The sequence below is a fragment of the Lissotriton vulgaris genome, chromosome 3_1 (assembly GCF_964263255.1).
Source record: "Lissotriton vulgaris chromosome 3_1, aLisVul1.2, whole genome shotgun sequence".
NCBI classification, from domain to species: domain Eukaryota; kingdom Metazoa; phylum Chordata; class Amphibia; order Caudata; family Salamandridae; genus Lissotriton; species Lissotriton vulgaris.
Genome location: NC_141689.1, coordinates 1,037,843,699 through 1,037,863,246, shown reverse-complemented (window position 1 = coordinate 1,037,863,246; position 19,548 = coordinate 1,037,843,699). Strand labels below are relative to the sequence as shown.

The following is a 19,548-nucleotide window of genomic DNA, read 5'->3' as shown; positions in this document are numbered from 1 at the left end:
GCGATGTGAAACTGTAGAGACTTGGTGATGTCAATGGCTTTGCTTTCAATAAAGGTATTTTCAAAAAAAAAAAAAGACTTGGAGGCCCATTGGTGTGCGGGCCTTCAGCACCGCATTGTCAGCGCATAAAAGAACTGACTGCTTTCCTGCCCACTGGCGGGCAATTAGGCTATAATGAGGACAGGGAGGCTTATAAACGATTAATATAGATAATAAATAAAAAAGGGGCAAGTATTCAACCTTGGTGGACCCCCCTACTGCAGTTAACATACTCTGAGAGGCCCGCTCCCTGTGAATATCTGACTGCTGCTGTAGTGTGGGCATGAAGGTTCATTAGTAAAGTTCTGATAGTGGGCTCGACTCCCAAGGAACTAAGTAAATTCCACAATTTCTTATGGTTGACCCGGCCAAAGGTGGACGTAAGTTCCATGAAGCCTTAAAAACTGCGCCAGGTTGAGCTACCATGTATTTGGACACTATTAAATAGAGGTTGAGACATTGAACAGTGGTTGAGTTTCCCGAACTTATACCATACTGTACCTCAGAGATTATTCTGTTTGTGTAGGCCCAAGCAGAAAGCCTCGTCAGTAAAACCCGACCCAGGCCCTTAATTTTGAAGTGAATGAGGAAAATGGGGTTATAGCAGTAGGGGTTATCCTTATCCCCCTTCTTCAAAAGCGGTATAATGGTGGCAGTTGGCTAAGAAGGCGGCATCCCTTTACTTGCTGCTGCATTTAACACCCTGGTCAAAACTGAGGCCCACACGTCTATGTTCTCCCCGAAAAGATCTGGAGGGATCAAGTCGCGTCCAGGCACCTTTATCCAGGATAATCCCTCTATGCCCAGGCATACTTCCTCCAAAGAGAAAGCACTTGATGTGTCACCCGGGCCGGGTTCTATCTCATGAAGGGGCGATTCAACATATCCAAAGAAGTACACTTTTTCAAAGTGATCAACCCATTAGTCTGAGGTAATGTGATGGCATAGCACAGGCTTTGATGGCTCCGCAAAACAGGGCCTATTTATGATCGGCCAAAAGAGTTTACTTTCACCCAGCTCAGTCGATTAGGCTAATTTATCCCATACCTGTCTCTGTATTAGACGCAGCCGCTCTTTCAATGCCTCCTTGCAATTATTACAGCAATTTGCCACCCATACTCTATGTCGTGGAGGACTGCTTAAGAGCTTTCTTCAGGAGGCCAAGGGCCCACGAGCACTCAGCATCAAACCATTTCGGGTGTTCTGGGGCAGTGCCAGATATGGGCACCATAAACAAGTCAGCGACCGACTGGGCGATGTTAATAAATGAGCTTGGAGTCTCTTAACCTGAGGCTAAGGGGTCTAAGCAGGTTAGTATCTCCTGGAGTCAAGTTCTAAATAGGGTACAATTAAAAGCCATGGCTTCTATCTGTGACCAGCATAGATGCCTTCCCTGGTCGCTTAAAGATAATGTGCCCGGTGATATGGGAGGGTCCGCCGCCTTGTTCTCAATATACTTATTGTACTTTATCAGCCATAAAGTTACTTTCTGTTGCTTTCAGCTCTTCATCTGGTTATTACCCTCACCCCTTAAATGTAATGTGCTAACTGTCTCAGGTTTCCACACTCTGTGAGGCTACTCAGGCATCTAATGCTCCTCTTCAAACCTTGGAGTATTCTTGCTCGCCATAGAGTTACCTATCTCTGGTATGGTGATCAGACCTTTCTGGGTATGGTACCTATTTATATGCTTTTACTTTAGTCAGTCACAACATGGATGTATTTGATTTCTCTATGGAGTTACTTTTAGTTATGATATTTGTCTCTGCAATGTTTCTGGTTCATTATTTAGGACTTCAGATCCAGACTAATTTGCTAGTTATTGGCTCTAACTTGAGATATGGACCTGATAGGCAGGTAGGCATACTCAATGAGGTTAAATGAAAATAATTATTTGGACTGACTCCAAGGTCAGGAAGTAGATTTGCATCTGGTGGTGAGAACCTGTATTCGAAGGACAACATTTCCAGAGCTCCAATTAGCACTCCCCACTTAACTTTCCAATGAATATGTTGATAAAGTGCAAGTAACCTGGGCAGATGGTATCATAGTCTATTTCTTTGTCACTCATGTAAAAGGTCCTGAGCAGAACAGAACAGGCAATTATGTACTCATTACAGCTTGCCCCCAGGTGGTTAACATTATAATAACATGGATATGTAAGAACATGTTCTGGTGTCCTCTTTCTTCTGGGATATCCACTGTTGCAGAATGACTCCCCTTTACCATTATCCTTCCAAGATGTAGGGCATGTCGACAGCTCGTGTTGCACCCTCTCTTGTCCCACTGTAGTCTTCTGTCACTCAATGACAGCTTAAGCAGGACCAGTGCATGACAGCTTAGCACCTTCTGCAGCTGTCATTCCTTGACAGCAATCGCTGGGGTAGGGAGGTGGAGCATTGTAGCACATTGAGGTACTGTATACCACTAGCAGCACCCTTTGTGGTGGGGGTGCCTATGTCAGCATCTGCAGGGACATTAAAGCATCCTCATAACCTCTAGTGCCTCATTGAAATACCACCCATCACCCTATCCTCTACCTTGAAGATACTACTGTGTGTCTTAAGTGTGTGTGTCAGCCATATTTCTTCCTTTGGCAAGTGTTGCTCAGTATTTTATGGACTGAATATGACATGTCTTCTTTCTTTTGTATCTAAACAGCTAAAGGAATTCCAATACACAGCCTCTTCATAAGATTGCTTGTGAGTATCACATTCCACCCCCACCATATTCCACCAGATCCCTCTCCTCAAGTTTTTTGCTGGCATTTCTATGCAACCTGCCCATGGAGAGTTTGCATTCAACTCAGCTTTTATCCTTTTGAACTTGATGGTTTTATTTCCAGTCAATTGGTTATCAGTAAGACATACTACTTACATCACACAGAAACAGCTAAAATGTGGTATTACGTACTGTACATAAAACAAGGTAGCATTTCCAGATGCTTTAAAGGCCAGTGAGCATTCACTTGCTGAATTCTTTGTTGTGGGTTTTCAGGTTATTTCTTCACATCCTCGCTGGGATGTCGAAAAGGGAACCGCGGTCTTGGCTCTTCTTGAGCGCCTGATTCCTGCAAATTACCCGTTTTTAGCGAGGCTCATCAGAATGAAGATCCCCCCGCTGATAACATATTTGGAAGGTGAGTCCCCAAAGCACCAGCCATTGAGCACCCAATTTAAACAAGCATTAATGGCATTTCAAACAAGCATTGACAAAGCTATTATGCCTGGTGTTGGCTGCTAGTTTTTAGGCTTTGTCCACTCTTGGTATTTTTCACAGTTTTTGTAAGCCTTTACTGTGGGAGGAGATGCCAGGTACTCAAAAAGCCCACATTCCCATAGTAGTCCCTGGAACTAAAAAAACTAAAGAAACATACTTTGTTTGTGGATGTGCTCCTTGTGAAAAAGCAGAATGCCATCACTCACAGTGAAGTTAGCTTAAGGATGATTTGGCCCATGATGAATGCTGTGGAGGGCAGAAGAAAATGTGAATGATATGACACAATAGACCAACAGATGAGCAGGTCTGACTTAAAGCCTGTAAAAGTAAGCAAGAAAATTTATCAAAATGCACACAGTTTTGTTTGTAGCTGGCCGCACTCCAAACCGAATGGGGCATCAACAGAAACCTCTTTCAAGTTCCTGGGTTTCTTCCTTAGATAACAGAAAGGCTGTTAACAACATTGGTTTGCCGAAAATCACTTAATTACAGTGCTTCTAACACGAAGCTCTTCCGTTGTCAGACGCAGCCTTGATCACATGAGGAAGCTGAATCTTGATTCAGTGTATATGTGCTAAAAATTCCGTAAACACAGAAAAAGTACTTCTTCAATATATCCAAAGTCCTCATGATTATTACACTTCCCATTTCTGCAATGTCTTTTATTTCAATTGTGTCTTATTTGAACAACACAGTAATACCAATTCTTGTAAACTACTGAGCTTGAAACAAAGAACCCAGGTGGTGTCAATGCATAGGAGACTTTGCAAACCACATTTCTAAACACCAAACACTCTCTCTGCTTTTGTATTAGAAGCAGGTATTAGTCAGGGTACATGGTGGTTAGATTAGCCAATTTGGCATTGCATTGTTTGCAGTGGCGGCTGGTGACATTTGAAAGTGGTGGGGCGTAAATACTGCACTGTGGCGAGCGAGTGCAGCAAGCAAGGCCGAACCACCTATGGGGGGTTCGGGGGTTCTCCCACGAGAACATTTTGAAAAAAGGGTGGGCAAATGGTGTATTCTCAAGCACATTTGAGAAAGAGGTGGCTTGGCGAATACATCTCTGGGAGTAGCCAGACAAGTCTCTTTGCACAGATACATCTCTCTCCCTGCATTCACATAGGCACAGTCACCCTGCACTCATAGACCCATTACTCACCCTTCCCTGACACATTACTAAGCCAGCAATCACCCATCCACATCACTCACTCTGGGCTCACACAGGTACACTGCTCACCCTGCACTCACACAGACATCACTCACCCTGGATTCACACAGGCACACTGCTCACCCTGCACTCACACAGACATCACTCACCTTGCACTCACACAGGCACACTGCTCACCCTGCACTCACACAGACATCACTCACCCTGCACTCACAAAGACATCACTCACCCTGGACTCACACAGGCATCACTCACCCTGGACTCACACAGGCATCACTCACCCTGGACTCACACAGGCACACTGCTCACCCTGCACTCACACAGACATCACTCACCCTGCACTCACACAGGCATCACTCACCCTGGACTCACACAGGCACACTGCTCACCCAGCACTCACACACACATCACTCACCCTGCACTCACACAGACATCACTCACCCTTCACTGCACTGCACTCAATAGGTTTCCTTTATTACAGCCTGTCTAGGCCTGGCATTGCCTGGTGACAGACTACAGTAGATAATACCACGTCTGCTGGGGCCTCTGAGCAGGTGGGGGTGCTTAGCACAGACCCGAGAATGCAAGCAACCTCCCCACAGACACTGGCGTTATTGTAGTTGTAGGCTGTTAGTCACTGCATGCGAAGACGTTCAGCAATTGCCCCCAGCCGTGTTTGCGCCCCGAAGACTGACATCATTCAACCACGATCTGTTAGAGCCAGGTAAACCAAAACAAACATCGACAAATAAGTTTCCTGGCTCCCCATGAACTTGTCTCCAAAAGGTAGTAATGGGCTAAAATCTAAATGCGCTTTATTTTCATCTGGTATTCCATCAAAGAAGAACCTGTTCCCCTGACTCGCCCTCTCCCCCCTCCAACTTTCTCTCTCCTCTCTGGGTGTGCTGTGTTACTAGAAGCCCTTTGCAGATGTGTAGAAAGAGGTTAATACGTGTGTATCAAGGCAGATGTAATACTTTCAATGGGAGAGTACAGGCAATCCCCAGAGACACGTAATGCTTTTAATTGAAGAGTGCTGGCACTATTCAAAAACTAGCAGGTACTCTGGTACAGAGTACCTGCACTTCTATTTTTCCATTTCAAGCACAGGATGTATGTGTTACTCGGACCTGTAGCTTAATATAAATAACGTGCCGATTGCAGCTATAAACGTTTAACTAACCTCAGACGATGACAATCCGAGTGAACCTCTTTCCTACTAGTGATTTTTAGTAACACGCAGATCTCTCTGCAGCGGGTGTGTTATCCCGCTGAACTACCAACACCTGCAGTCCTTTATGTTCATGTCCCAGCATGGCACGTCGCTCCGTCACCCTGGCAACATTCTGTTTTATGAAGAATTTCTCTAGCTGGAAAGGAAGCTGGCTTGACCTCATGCTTGGGCCTGTCATAAAATCTTTTACCATCTGCAACTCTGCAGACGATGCTTCCACTTGGCTGCTCCAACCTGCCGGCCACACTACAGAGCCCGAGGCACCAGGGCCTCGGATATTGCCATCAGATGAGGGAGAAAAGCGGTTCCGTGCCAGAAATCTATCTATAAATATACTGCTGCGAGCATGCAGGATTGAAAAGAAAATGCGGCCGATTCCCGAATCACTCAAAACTCCGTTTCTAGTCTTAACCTGGGTGAACAGCCTTTAATGGCGGGCTCTAATTCGCCGGCATTACGGGGTGGGGGTTGGGGGGATTGGAAATGAGGGACAACCAATATATTTTAAATAAAATCGTATAATAAACTTACCAGAGACTCCGTCCCGATTCCCGCCGTCCTCGTTTTGAAGTCCTGTCCTGCTGCAGCACGTCATCAGGAAGGCGGCGCGACAGGCAGCCTCCCTCTCCACTGCCGCAGATTGATTGGTGCGGCCGGCTGCCCCAGGTGACGTAGTTTTCTGTCGTATGCTGCTGCTGCAGCATACAGAGAACAGGGAGAGTTGAGGCCAGGGGGGGGTGGCTTGGGGGAGTGGCTTTCCCACTGTAGTTAATACTGTCTGTTTGGGCACCGGCCTCAGGCTGTCCAAACAGTCAGTATTAACAATAGTGGGCAAGCCACTCCCCCAAGCCACTCCCCCTGCCCTCGAGTAACACTCCCACTGTAAACACGGAAACTGTTCTGCTTTCTCGCCGTGCGAGAAGGCACAAACAAATGCTAGTTATCATATTATATAACTTATATAATATGATAACTAGCATTTGTTCTGCCTTCTCGCAGGGCGAGAAAGCAGGGGGGGCGGCGCCCAAACGCCCCCATGTAAGAACCGCCACTGATTGTTTGTATGATGAGTAAAGCTGAACAGGGCATTTCACGGCAATTAATATGAAAGAAAATATTAGGACTCTGGTCCTAGATATCATGCAGAAGTGTTTTAATGCATTTTTAAGGAAGATTTCATTACAAATTATAATTTCACTTAGATGAATTATGAAATGTTATAATAATTTTGGTCATTGATATAATAAAAGAGTAATTTTATATATGTATGCAATTTTAGAGCAGGAATGCACTTTTTATCTCTGAACCATGATGGCCTTCCCCTATATGATCAAGGCTACATCTGACAGCCAAATGCTTAAAGGCTAAAGCTCTGTAATAAATAGATCAAGTGGTGTGTCAGCCTTTCGGTTCTATAAGAAAGGAAACCAAAATATATAGACCTAAAATTACAACCAGACATAAGGATGTAAGAGTGACATCAAGGGCACACGAACAACTGATGACATTGAATTCAATTCCCAGGGCAGGCTGAGCCAACAACCACATTTTGCACACTTTGAATTGTGTGACTCTATATTGGCTAGTGCTTTGTATCTAAGCCCATGGCATGTGAAATGTTGCCTGCTGTTCACTTTTACTTACATATATATATTTTTTCCCAACTGCTATTTTAGCTGCAACTGAAAGAAACTTTGACCTGGAACAGTGGAAATGCGCGCTTGTTTCAGTAAGGATTAATTGCTAATGAATGTCACACATGGCTCTTAATGCATTGTCTTCCATATCCACTCATTTAGAGTGAATTAATGCAGATAATAAATTCACCCCATCACCGTGCTGTCTGCTGTGTGGTTGCAATATTTTCACCATATGCCTATTATTTCTCTGGATTATAAAACCTTTTTTTGACCTTGATTGTGAATGGGCACAGAGAGGGAGAAGCCGTACTCGGTACACAACATTTTCCTAGAATGCAATATTTACCAGAAGCATTTAAAACCTCATTGGCCATATTCACTTTCAGAACCTTGGAATTACGTGCTTACTGCAGGTAGTCCTTCATGTATCAGATTTTATCTCCATGTTTTACCCACATAAATTACAGGCACTGCAGTGATTATTGCATTAAATCAATCTGACTGTTTTTACACAGGGTTAGAAATGTAGCCCCGTGTTGGAAATCAGGCCCTCTGACTCTTTTTGTCCCCAGGATAGTCACACTAGCACAACATTCTTCTTTCCCTGGATTGTCACAATATCACTCTTCCGGGTCTGCCAACTGCTTTTCACATCATCAGATTGTTTATATTCTGCAATCAGTTTGGCATGTGATCAGTGCCCCCCATATTCATCTGAATTGTCACTCTGTCACTGTTCTAGTTTAACCCTGTGATGGTCATGTTATAACTGTCTCTATTCAACCCTTGGTTATCACACTTGGTTCCTTTGTAACAGTGTATTCTTTGCCAGGTCATTACACTTCACTTTGCTTTTATTGTGCTCCTGTGATGTAATTTTCTTTTCCTTGTGTTCAGTCTTCACCCTTATTAACACAAAATTCAGCCCTAACTCTAGTGATCTAAGAGTATATGGAGCAGATTTACAACCCCGTCCTCCACTTTTGCGTCACTTTTCCCATGTTAAAAGTGGTTCAAGGGGCTTGTAAATCAGCCCCTAGAGATTTGCATTCTGCTCCTAAGTATATGTTATAGCTGCAAAATCCCCATGTGTTTTCTGTCTGGATGGCTGCACTGTAACTCTTTTCACAATAATTTGCAGGCAGCATGCTTTTGGTGCGTATGTTTCTGTGTAAATCACAGCCACTGTAAAGGCCTCCTGTTTCTTCTGACCACTGATTTCACACCACACTATTTAAGTGCTGCTCTATGTGTTCTCTGGTTCTTCTGTCCACATATCATTTCATCATTACTGAGGTTGTTGTCAGCTGAAGTTTGTTTACCCATATCTTCTCAAAGTCACTGCAAACATCAGTTGTGGATACTGCATTTATGTTTATATTACTGCATTAAAGTCTCTCACTGTTTTCCTTTTAGTTCCTGGGGACTATCCTGAAGCAAGCACCATACAGAAAATGGCATGCCTTTTTTATGGAAGAACTCACCGCACAGATTGACAGTTTTGCCCATCATGAGAATGAGGAGGTTAGTGCTCTCAAGGGTCATTTGGAAATGCAGCTTAACACAAAGTCAGAGAAGGATAGAACTTTGTATTCCAATCGCACTGTGATTGGTAAACTACAATTCTCTACTATGGGTGCACAGCACTGGAATTAGTCAGTCGGGAAAATCAGGTATGGTTCTCCAACTCCCTGGAAAAGCCAACCTTTTTAGAGTCAGATAGAGATAAACACCATGAGGTAATTCCCCTCCACCTGACTCGTTAGGAGACACTACATACCAGGACTATACTCATTGCCCTAATGGATCTTCTTTAGCCAATAGGTATTCTTCATGTTAGAGCCACTCCCCATTCAGTGGATGTAAGGTCATATTCATGCAAAAATCAGTGCAGGTATTGTTCCTATTGAAAAGCAAGGATGAAAGAAAGGCAGACAAGAAGGGGGAACCCTAAGGATTATTTCTTGATGCCCTCACACATCAATGAGGATGTCATGCTTCATAGTGGGCGTGCTCCTTGTAAGGCCAGCACTGCAATGCTCTATGGGAACACGAAGAGTCGCTTTAGCGGAGATCTTTTTATTTTTTCTGTCTGATGAAAGTGTCTGTGTGAGGGCATTTTGAATGTGAGGGGTGAAGTGACAGTATATAGTGAAGGGAAGGGAGACTAAAACTATCTAAGAGATACCAAACTGGACTTTAATGTGATGGGTCCCTTGCAAGGATTAAAAAACATAATTTAGTAGGGTGATGTACCCAAGTAGCCTAAAGTGTGGGCAGGTCGGTATGTTTCACGCCCAATGGCCTAAAAAGGATCCACAATGCTTCTTCAGTACCTAAAAAACGGGTGGATAACCCTTTCCCACACCTAAGACGTGACATCCAGTATAGGTATTCCCTCAGAAGAAAATACCCGGTTCAAAAAGTTAAAAATTGATCATCCAATCTAGAAAATAAATGAGAATATAAAAAAAACACACAGTAAGCAAATGTTTTTTTATATATGGTCCAATGATTCCCTGGAATCGCTTTTCCAGCTCACTGTATCACATTGTCTCCAAAGGTACAAATGTTCATGGTAATATTGGTGCTGATCAGTCATCACAATGTGAAAAATGTGAAAAACACACTTGTACTTACAATATAACAGATAAAGCAAGTGGACATACGTGAAACAGACAACATAACACCAATCTCTGTTGGTGTTACACATCGCTTCATGAGTGATTGGTTGTCCTCAGGTGTGAGTGCAGGGTCTTACACTTTGATTCAATGTATTATGCCCCATAGTGCAAAAGCAGAGAGTAGCACTCAAGTGCTAACTGTGGAAAGAGAAATGATAGGGAGTATTTTAGAGAAGCAACCATACTCAAATGGTTTCTGCATGGAGAGCACAAGAGTCTATTCTCCTCTGCTTTAAGGTGTAGGTATTTTGGAGTGATTTTTACATGTGTGGTGTGTGCATTTGCGGGAAGAAGTGATTACCACATTGCCATTGAGGAGAGGAGGGGTAACCTTGAGCCAATAGGAGCAAGCCCCTCACGTGCTGGTGTAACAGAGGTATCATCCCTCATTGGCGGCCATCTCAGAGTGTGTAGTGCTGAAATGCTGGCCAACCCAAAGTCAACCATGGTTTTTGAAAGGTGGCATCTAAGCAGTAAACTAAGACAGTTGAAGGTTTTCTTAATGGAAGGTGATGGTAAGAGAAATGTATGGGGCACCTAAGTGCTCACGCATATATAGTGACGGGAAGCAAGTCAGGTGCACATAAGTGCTAGCCATCCCTCATGGACTATTCTAGGCATATTGGCATCTATGTTCATGTTGTAAATATGGGCGTCACATTTAAAAAGTAACACGGGCAGCTAAGTGGTCTACTGCCAATGGATTTGCATGCTTGGAGGGCACTGTTGGGCAAATGGCTAATGAGGATAAGAGAGAAGAGAAGGGGTGTGCTGGAAGTCATAGGAGTGAGACCCTCATGTGCTGGTGTAGCAGAAGTATCATCCTTCAGTGGTGGTCATCCTGTAGTGTGTGGTGCGGTTAAATGTGGACTGGCCCAAAGTCATCAATTATATTAGTAAAGCGGCTAAAACAGTAGACTAACACAGTTAAATGTTTTCTTATGGAGGGTACCACCTCATTGTTTCAACAGAAACATTTGTAGTAATGAAGAAGATACCCATGGCAAGTCGCAAAAGGCTTATCATAAGCTCTGCTTTTGTGGTATATGAGACTCTAAAGCAGGTATGTTACATGGTCTCAATGGTGAAATGGTAGATCAGATCCCCTGTATGACCGAATGTCAATAAATCCATTGTAAGGGAGTATCTGATTTAGCAGGAGCCTGACCTGGGAATTACACCTTGCACCGAGGGATTTCATAATTCAGACCTTTGCTGTTCATGGAGAGGCAGAAAATACACCATTGCTCCCTTCTGAAAAGTTTAACAGGACTACATGAGTTACTTGCCATACATGAAACAAATTTGTTTACAGTGTGTCTTCTTTATTTTCTCATTTAGTTTCTAGGGTGGATAATCAATTAAAAAAAATTTGAACAAGAAGTTTTCTTCTAGGGCAATACCTACACTGCAAATTACGTCTTAGGTTTGGGGTAGGGTTATCCCCGCTTTTTAGTTTCTGAAGAAGCACTTTGGATCCTTTTTGGGCCATCATGCGCGAAACATGTTGACCTGACCACACTTACAGATTTAGGCTACTTGGATACATCACGTCCCTGTAGTAGCCCCTACCAAATTACGTTTTTTAATCTTGCCGATGGAACCATCACACTAAAGTCCTGTGTGGTATCTCTTAGACAGTTTTAGTCTCCCTTCATTTCACTATACCCATTCACTCCAATCCACACATTTAAATGCCATCACACTGGCACCTGTCATCAGATAGCAAAACTAAAAAGGTCTTTGCTAAAGCGACCCTTCGTGGGGCACTGCAGCACCAGCCCTATGAGGAGCACGTCCTATGATGATACAGTACATCTTCATGGATGTGTGATGGCACCAAGATATAATCAAAGGGATTCTCCCTTCTTTGTCAGCCTTTCTTTCTTCTTTGCTTTCTGAAAGGAACAGTACTTTCACTGCTTTTTGGATTAGCAGTTTCGGAGCCTAGGTACTGGACCTTTACTGGTCCCAGTCCTCCCTCTTCATTGTTTTGAGTCATATTCATGGCCATATTCAAATCTCTACAATGTCCAGAAGATATAACATGACATAACATAACAAACATTTCGCTAAACTCATTAAGAGCTGTTTCATAGTGTGAGTTAAAGACATGTGTAGAGTGAATCAAAGATGAATACTCCTCTATAAGTATTACTCTCATAGAGTGGGCAGGAGTTTCTTTTCATTCTTAACTCAGGCTGTCTTTAATTCACTCCCATATTAGGGTTTTATTTTCCGGTGCCTCGGGAAGTGCCTCGCCGCATGCGATGATACTGCGCTGATCTTACGTTACCTTCGAAAGATGTTCAATTCTACTAAGTTTATTGCAACTCCTCACCATGCAGTAAGTATCAAGTGAATTTATATTCCCCTTAGGTAAAATTTGACCCTGTATGACTAGAACAAACACATGGACTCTTACGGGACTGAAGAGCATCTGGGTTTCATTGTTCTGGATTGTAACTTCATTAAAGGAGCTTGATGGTAAATTAATGATGACAGTAGACACCTTCCTCACTCAGCACATCCTGTCACTCAAAAGTGTGATATCTACCCCATGGATAGCCAAATCATATCAGAGTGGAAACCCTCCGCAGAGTGGATGAAGACTAAGCTAGCTGAAACTAGAAGTGTAGCGCCTTTGTTCAGGTTACTACTGCTGCATTTCATCTGGGTTTATTTTTGCCTCTTTAGGTGATCCGTCTTGATAGACACAAGTGAATTAATTATATAAATCAAGCTTAATCAATGTAGCAGATAAATGGGATGAAGATCTAAAGCTTTGTGAAGCTTTCAGATAGGCCCAAATATATAACTGAGCTGTCTGTTTCTACCTGTTGTCAGAGGGGGGCGATTTCTCAAGGAATGAAGGACAGAGCAGAATCTGGTGTAATCCCTGCACAGTACCCTTGAGGAAGAGAGGATAAGCATTCCTTCTAAAGAAATTGCACTCCTTCTTCCCAAATGCTTGTGTACTAAAAAGTCCTTGCAGTTTCTTTAGGTGAAAACCAGAAAGAACCAAGTTACACAACACAAATAGTGACTGAACTCTCATCTTATTGTCCATAGATGTTTCTTCAGTAGCATGGTAAGGACACTCCAGCATAGTTGTGTAGGGGGTATCCTTAAATCATGCTTTCTGGAAACTGAATATATTTGCTTTACTAGAGGAGAACCATTTGTGATTGCCAGTTGTAAACACTGAAGGTCCAATCAAGAACCGTATCATTATCCTTTCTTTCTAATATGGAATCTCTATTCCTAAATGCCTGTGTTTGGTTATTGTTTCCCTAATGCTGTGAGTTGTCTTTCACTCTTTGCAGGATATAATAATTGGATTTGAAACATGTGCCAAGACTCATCCATTCGAAAGCCGTCGGGTGATTGAAGAGTACAAAGGCTATCTTTTTGCTATTGACCTGGTAAGAACCATGCAGCTCTTTTTGTCTCATATTTCCAACTTTCCTCAGCAGTGGCGATTCACATTTATAAAAGTGTAATTTGCAATTAGATAACAGTTTACTTGAAAGAAAAGCAAAAGGCGTAGGTGTCTACAATACCAAAAACAAAAGAAATGTAAACATTTATTTTGAAGGGGCTTATGATACAAAATGCAACAATGTCTTAAATTCACTACAAACAATAAGAACATTAAACCTTTACTTCCTCCTTTGCATTACTCATGACTTCAGAAGTGATAGAGCACAGAGGGAAAGGTTGCCCTCCAAGGCGACTCGCATTTAGGAATCAATACAAGACCGGGTCTAAGACCGGTCCCTGCACTCCGAGGTGGCGGAGTACTCAGGATCAAACACCAGGCCTGGCTAAAGGCTGGGATCTGTATCCACAGGATACACAATACAGTTACATTGAGGAAAGGGGAGGGGCTCTGTTTATAACTCCAGTTGAAATAGTGACTGGCCTAAGCCAGGAGGCAACCTTCACTGGCCCTGATGTATTGTGCTACATTCAGGACATCCTGGGGCCGAATATCAAAGGCAATCTGAGACAAAAGTCTAACTTTACGACTTTTGGTATTAACAGAAGTCATTTACGACTTTTGGTATTCAAAGAGGTCATTTATGAGTCGTATCTATACATTTGCAGTCGGGCCGGAATCTCCGCCCCTGTGCCAAACTCTCCACACCCAGGCCTTACTCTCCGGCTGGGGCCGTACTCTCCAGCTGGGGCATTACTCTCCATCTTGAGTCGTTCTTTCCAGCTCAGGCCGGATGAAGTGTAATAAATGGGCTGGAATGCAAAATTTACAAAAAGGAACATTAGGAACATGTGATCAATTGTAGAGGAGGTCATTTAAAACAGTCTGGCAGGGAAAAGGGTATGGCCAGACACTGCATCATGACCCAGATAAGTTTGCTCCTCTGTATCATGGTAGAATTTGTGCTCCCCTTAGTGTTGACTGTAGTGTTAATACCAGAGTGTGTGTGTGTGAATAAGAGTTACAGTAGGAGTAATGGGACACATTAAAGTTAGGTGTAGTGATAGACTCCAGGTTGTGTATATTGTGCCAATTATGGAACAGTTGTTGTTTAATGTTAGTCTTAGGGATACCTTTATGGATAGAAATGAAGTATGGGTTTGATACAGGGTATGGGTAAATGATTTTCTTAAGGTTAAGGATACTTTGCAAGATTGAACTAGGTTTAGGTTTATGGAATGTAGGTGTAAATTATGCTGCTAGTGTTAGGGGTTTTGTGTTTGGGTTACATTGCATAAGAGTAATGGGCAATTGATGAGGATAGCGTTATCGTTAGGCATAGGATTTGTGGTTCGTGTACCTTACAGCAGGAGTCAGATCCTCTAACATCAATTTCTTATAAGGCATTTAAATTTGAAATATCTGTTTCTCACTTTTCTTTTTGTATTTCTGTTAATTTATTATTTAATTTCAAAATCTTAACCGAGATACCCGTGGCAGGGGACAAGTATCTTTTGAGCAGACAAGTGCAGGAGCTAGTGCTACTGAAAAGGTATTTGACTCCATAATTCAGCCTTTGAGTGAATGGTCTATCTTACCTCTGTCTCCCCAGCAGTCTAGCACAGAAAAAAAGTTGTGTTTAAACTTAATCATAACCAACATCCATTACACATCCCTCACTTCTTTCACAGTACATTACGTACCTGGACAAGTGGAAGATGCACTCCAACAAATGTGCCAAAGGCAATGACAAAACATTGGGGCATATTAGCAAGAACCTCGTTATCATTATCGCTGTTTCAGCAGCAGGAAACTGCTGCTAAAACGGCGATAATGGGCTTGCTAATATGCATTATAGAATTCCAAACAAAGCCCAGGTTAGATGTCCTGGACATCTAACCTTGGCTTCTATTGGAATTCTATAATGCATATTATCAAGCCCATTATCGCTGTTTTAGCGGCAGTTTCCTGCCGCTAAAACAGCGATCATTTTAACGAGGTTCTTGCTAATATGTCCCACTGTTTGTTAAGGCAGGAAACCTATGAGCTGCCAGCCTTTTAATGAAAAAAAACTAGCTGGCTAATTTTACAATTGTCATTAAGTGTGATGGATGAATATCCAAAGTGTGGGTGTTAGTTTGAAGTTTAGCACTACCCAGAAGCTGCATGAAGTCAGCACTAGATGGATGATTTTACTTTTTCAGACAATTCAAAGATGCAATTTCTGGCAAAGCTCTTAACTTACAATAGTGGTTGCTTTTTAGGTCTCGGCTCTAGACTGCACGCATGCGCTGTCTCGACCCAACACTGCTGTATCTACTGTATGGGCTTCAACCTGCCCTTAGGGTTCCTATTTGCTGCTAAAATTGTTACTGTTCAGTTTTAAAACTCCATTCATTCATTGCATGAACTCTCCATGCCTCATCCTGTGTTGAATCCTCCCAAGAGCAGTAGCCAATTTACTTAAGTCTTTTAATCAATCAATCAATCAGGGATTTGTGAAGCGCCCTACTCACCCTTGAGGGTCTCAAGGCACTGATAGGGTTGGAGGGGGGGGGGGGGTAAAGCAGCTTCGTCTCATCTGAAGTGCCAGGTCTTGAGGCTCTTCCTGAATGCTTGCAGTGTGGGAGTTCGTCTGATGCTGAGGGGGAGATTGTTCCACGTCTTGGCTGCAATGCAGGAGAAGGCTTTCCCTCCCGCTCTGTGGATGTGTGGGATTTCTTGGGTGCGTAGAAGGCTCTCCCTCCTGTTCTGTGGATGCGTAGGATTTTGGCCAAGGTCGGTGGAGAGGAGGCTTCTCTTGGGTGCGTAGAAGGAGAATCTTTTTTTAAGGTATTGGGGTTCGGTGTTATGGAGAGATTTGTAGGCGTGAGTGAGGAGCTTGAAGGTCACTCTCTTTTCAACGGGGAGCCAGTGGAGCTCTTGTGGGTGCTGGGTAATGTGATCTTGATGTGGGATGCCTAGGACAGTCTGGCTGCAGTGTTCTAGATTGTCTGGAGTTTGAGGAGTACACATTTGTTGATTCCGGCATAGAGGGCATTCCCGTAGTCCAGTCTTCTGGTTATGAGTGTGTGGGCGATGCTCTTTCTGGATTCAGGGAGGTCCATTTGAAGGTCCTGTGGAGGATGCGCAGGATATGGCGTTGATCTGTCGGTTTAGGGTGAGGGAGGAGTTGAGTGTAATGCTGAGGTTGCTAGCTTGGTCCATGGGTGTCAGAGGGTTGCTGAGGGCGGTGGACCAAAGTGCACTTGAGCCCTACTGTTTTCCATAGCCATGTACCCTTCCACAATGGCTTCTTCCTAGTGGGCACCCTCCACTTTCATATCCATTGCAATGCCTCTTTCCAGCTAATTACTGGAATGGCTGGAATGGCCAGGGAGAGTGGGTAGGAGTGCCTCCCCATACAGCCAAAACCCTGGTGCTTGCCTGGTAAAGTCCATGTGCGTCTCGTAGTGGGTCCCTGTGCACCAAAGATCCAATCAATAACCACAACCAGCTGGGGAGCCCAGTTAAGTAATACAGTCTGATGTCTACTGCCCCTAGTCCACCATCATAAGGGGATTGTATGCAGTTCTTATGGTAGATTCACAGCGACAATCCTCGCTACTTGTAGCTATTGAGGTTGGCCTGTAGGGTTGTAAACCAAAGGCTAGGGATTTTGTGGGGGTAGTGTTGCAAAACATACAATAGCTGTGACCAGGCCACAATTTTGAAGAGGGCTATAGACCCCATCATGATCAGGGGGAGAGAGTTCCATCTTGCCATATGTATCTTAATTTTGCATGTCAAAGGGGTTATATTCCTGCCCCAGCGTTCCTCTGGGTCTCTTGATATGCGCATGCCCCACTGTTTGAAATTGGCTTTCTGGTTGGCAAAGGTACGCACCCTGTCCAAGCAGAAGCCATAATCCTGGTCAGGATAAGCAAGATACACACTAAAAGATAACCTGTGCTCAGCTTGGCACAGAACAGTCAGGGGTATCCAAAGAGGCAATGTGCAAAGTATGTGTGCAACACATACACACATGCACAGTAACACAATGAATACACCACAACAAGACTCTAGACAGGTTTAGAAAAAAATAGACAATTATATTATAACCAAAACAAGCCTAAAATGACAATAATCCAAGGTATAGAAGCTGAGATATATAACATTTTTAAATGAATAAATGCATTAAAGCACCTAGAAGCAAGCAGCTCTAAAAAGGTTATTTTAGGTTGCGCTGTATCGGGTCAAAGTTCAGGCCAATCGCGTAGAAGCGCAGGCCAGCTACAGGACCCACGCAGGACGAAGTGAAAAAAGTACTTTTCCTGGTCTCAAACAGTGAGATGTGTTGATCTGCTCCACGTAGTGAAGGCAATACTTCAGTTCTGAAAACGGGTGGTAGATGTGTCGAGTGATGTGCCTCATCGGATTCTGCGACACAGTTGAGGGGATGCATCGATCTTACCAAGCTGCCGCCGAGGCGATACGCAGTCTAATGTATCTATCTCTGAGGGCAAAGCTCTAGTTCTGATGCGCTGTGTCCATTTTACTCCTGCAACTCGTTAAAGCGCCAGTTCTGTTAAACACAGACATAAAATTCGCCAAATTCCATGCTGCAAGTGTCTGGGCCATTTCCAGTGAGTTCAGGCACTGGAGCAGGGATAGAGACTTTGATGTCCCTCAGTCTAAAGCAATAGGAGGCCAGCCAACAAGCCCTTGGAGATCACTTGGAGGAAAGGCAGAGCCCAGCTCTCCTTCAGCACAGTCAGAAAAAAGCAGACAGCAGAGAAACACCAGAGAAAAGTAGGCCTTCCAAGCCTGCAAGCCAAAGATAAGTCATTTAAGCAGAACAGCAGTCCTTCTGACATAGATTCAGTTCAAGATCCAGAAGTGCCTGATTTTGAGTGGGGCGGGTTGGTCAGAGAGCCAGTACTTATAGCCAAAAGTTCCTTTAATGCTGGTTGGTGAATTCAAATCAGTTCTCTGAAGTGCACAGCTTCCTCTTTCAGCCCAGCCCTGTCCCCCAGGCTATCTATAGGGGATAATCAGTCCTTTGTGTGGGGACAGGCCACTGCCTATTCAAGTAAAGTGTTAGACCCTCTGTTGCACTCTGCCCAGGTAAAGCCATCAGAATGCAAATGTATGTTGATGGCTACTCAGACACACCTATCTTTTCTGGGTTGTGGCTGTCAAGAGGGAATGCAAAAAGTGTAGCTGTCACTTACTCCAATTATTGGGGATGGGCTGTCAGGCACACAACGCAGTATGTGCAGATAAATGTCTACTTTCTTATAGTGAACAAAGCAAACACATGGAAATGATGTACGGAGCGCTGACCCTTTTCAGACACTCAACCCCTGTCACAGATTGGCTTGAATGCATCATCATTCTTTAGCTCACTTCGCCACTTCAGTTCAGACCCAGCTATATGCAAATCAGTCTTGAACCTGGCTTGGCAGTTCAGGCTGAACTGCTCCCATAAGGAACAGGGTCAAGACTGATTTGCATATGGCTGGGTCCAAACTGGGGTGGTGTGGTAAGCAAAAGAACGATGGATTAAACCCAGATCCTTGTGACCGGGGGTGTATGTTTGCATTGTCCAGCATTCTGTCCAGTAATTCTTTCTTTTGCATACTTTCTTATAGTGGCATTTCTAAAATAGCAATGTTAAATTCAACTTCACCAGTAAGTAGGATTTATCACTACCATTCCAAACATACGAAACACGAAAAAGCCTCATTGTAGTGAAAAGTGAAATATGCTGTTTGTCACTACCAGAACACGCAAAACAGAAAAGTACATGTCCTACATTTTACTTACATACGCTGTGCCCTTAGGGCCACATAGGGCCTACCTTAGGGGTGACTTATAAGTAATAAAGGGGGAGTTTAAGGCTTAGTAAGTAGTTCTAAATGCCAAATCAAAGTGGCATTAAACTGCAAACACAGGCACTGCAGTTGCAGGCCTGAGAGAGGTTTTAAAGGCTTCTTCTGTTGGTGGCACGATCAGAGCTGCAGCCCACTAGTAGCATTACATTTCCAGGCCCTGGGTATATGATATACCACCTTACAAGGGACTTACAAGTTAAATAAACAGGTCAATTAAGTATACACCAATTATACACATGTTTA

The 19,548-nt window shown here is 43.5% G+C and overlaps 1 protein-coding gene across 1 annotated transcript in view; it reads left to right on the top strand.

Annotated features, from left to right (window-relative positions):
• The window catches only part of LOC147727361 (maestro heat-like repeat-containing protein family member 1), a 192,077-nt gene that overhangs the window by 163,751 nt on the left and 8,778 nt on the right, over window positions 1–19,548 (top strand). Inside the window, 6 exon segments of the mRNA XM_086963613.1 lie at window positions 2,701–2,741; window positions 3,037–3,178; window positions 7,340–7,392; window positions 8,720–8,827; window positions 12,215–12,334; window positions 13,314–13,412. Of these exon segments, the coding sequence (XP_086819739.1) occupies window positions 2,701–2,741; window positions 3,037–3,178; window positions 7,340–7,392; window positions 8,720–8,827; window positions 12,215–12,334; window positions 13,314–13,412 (563 nt within the window).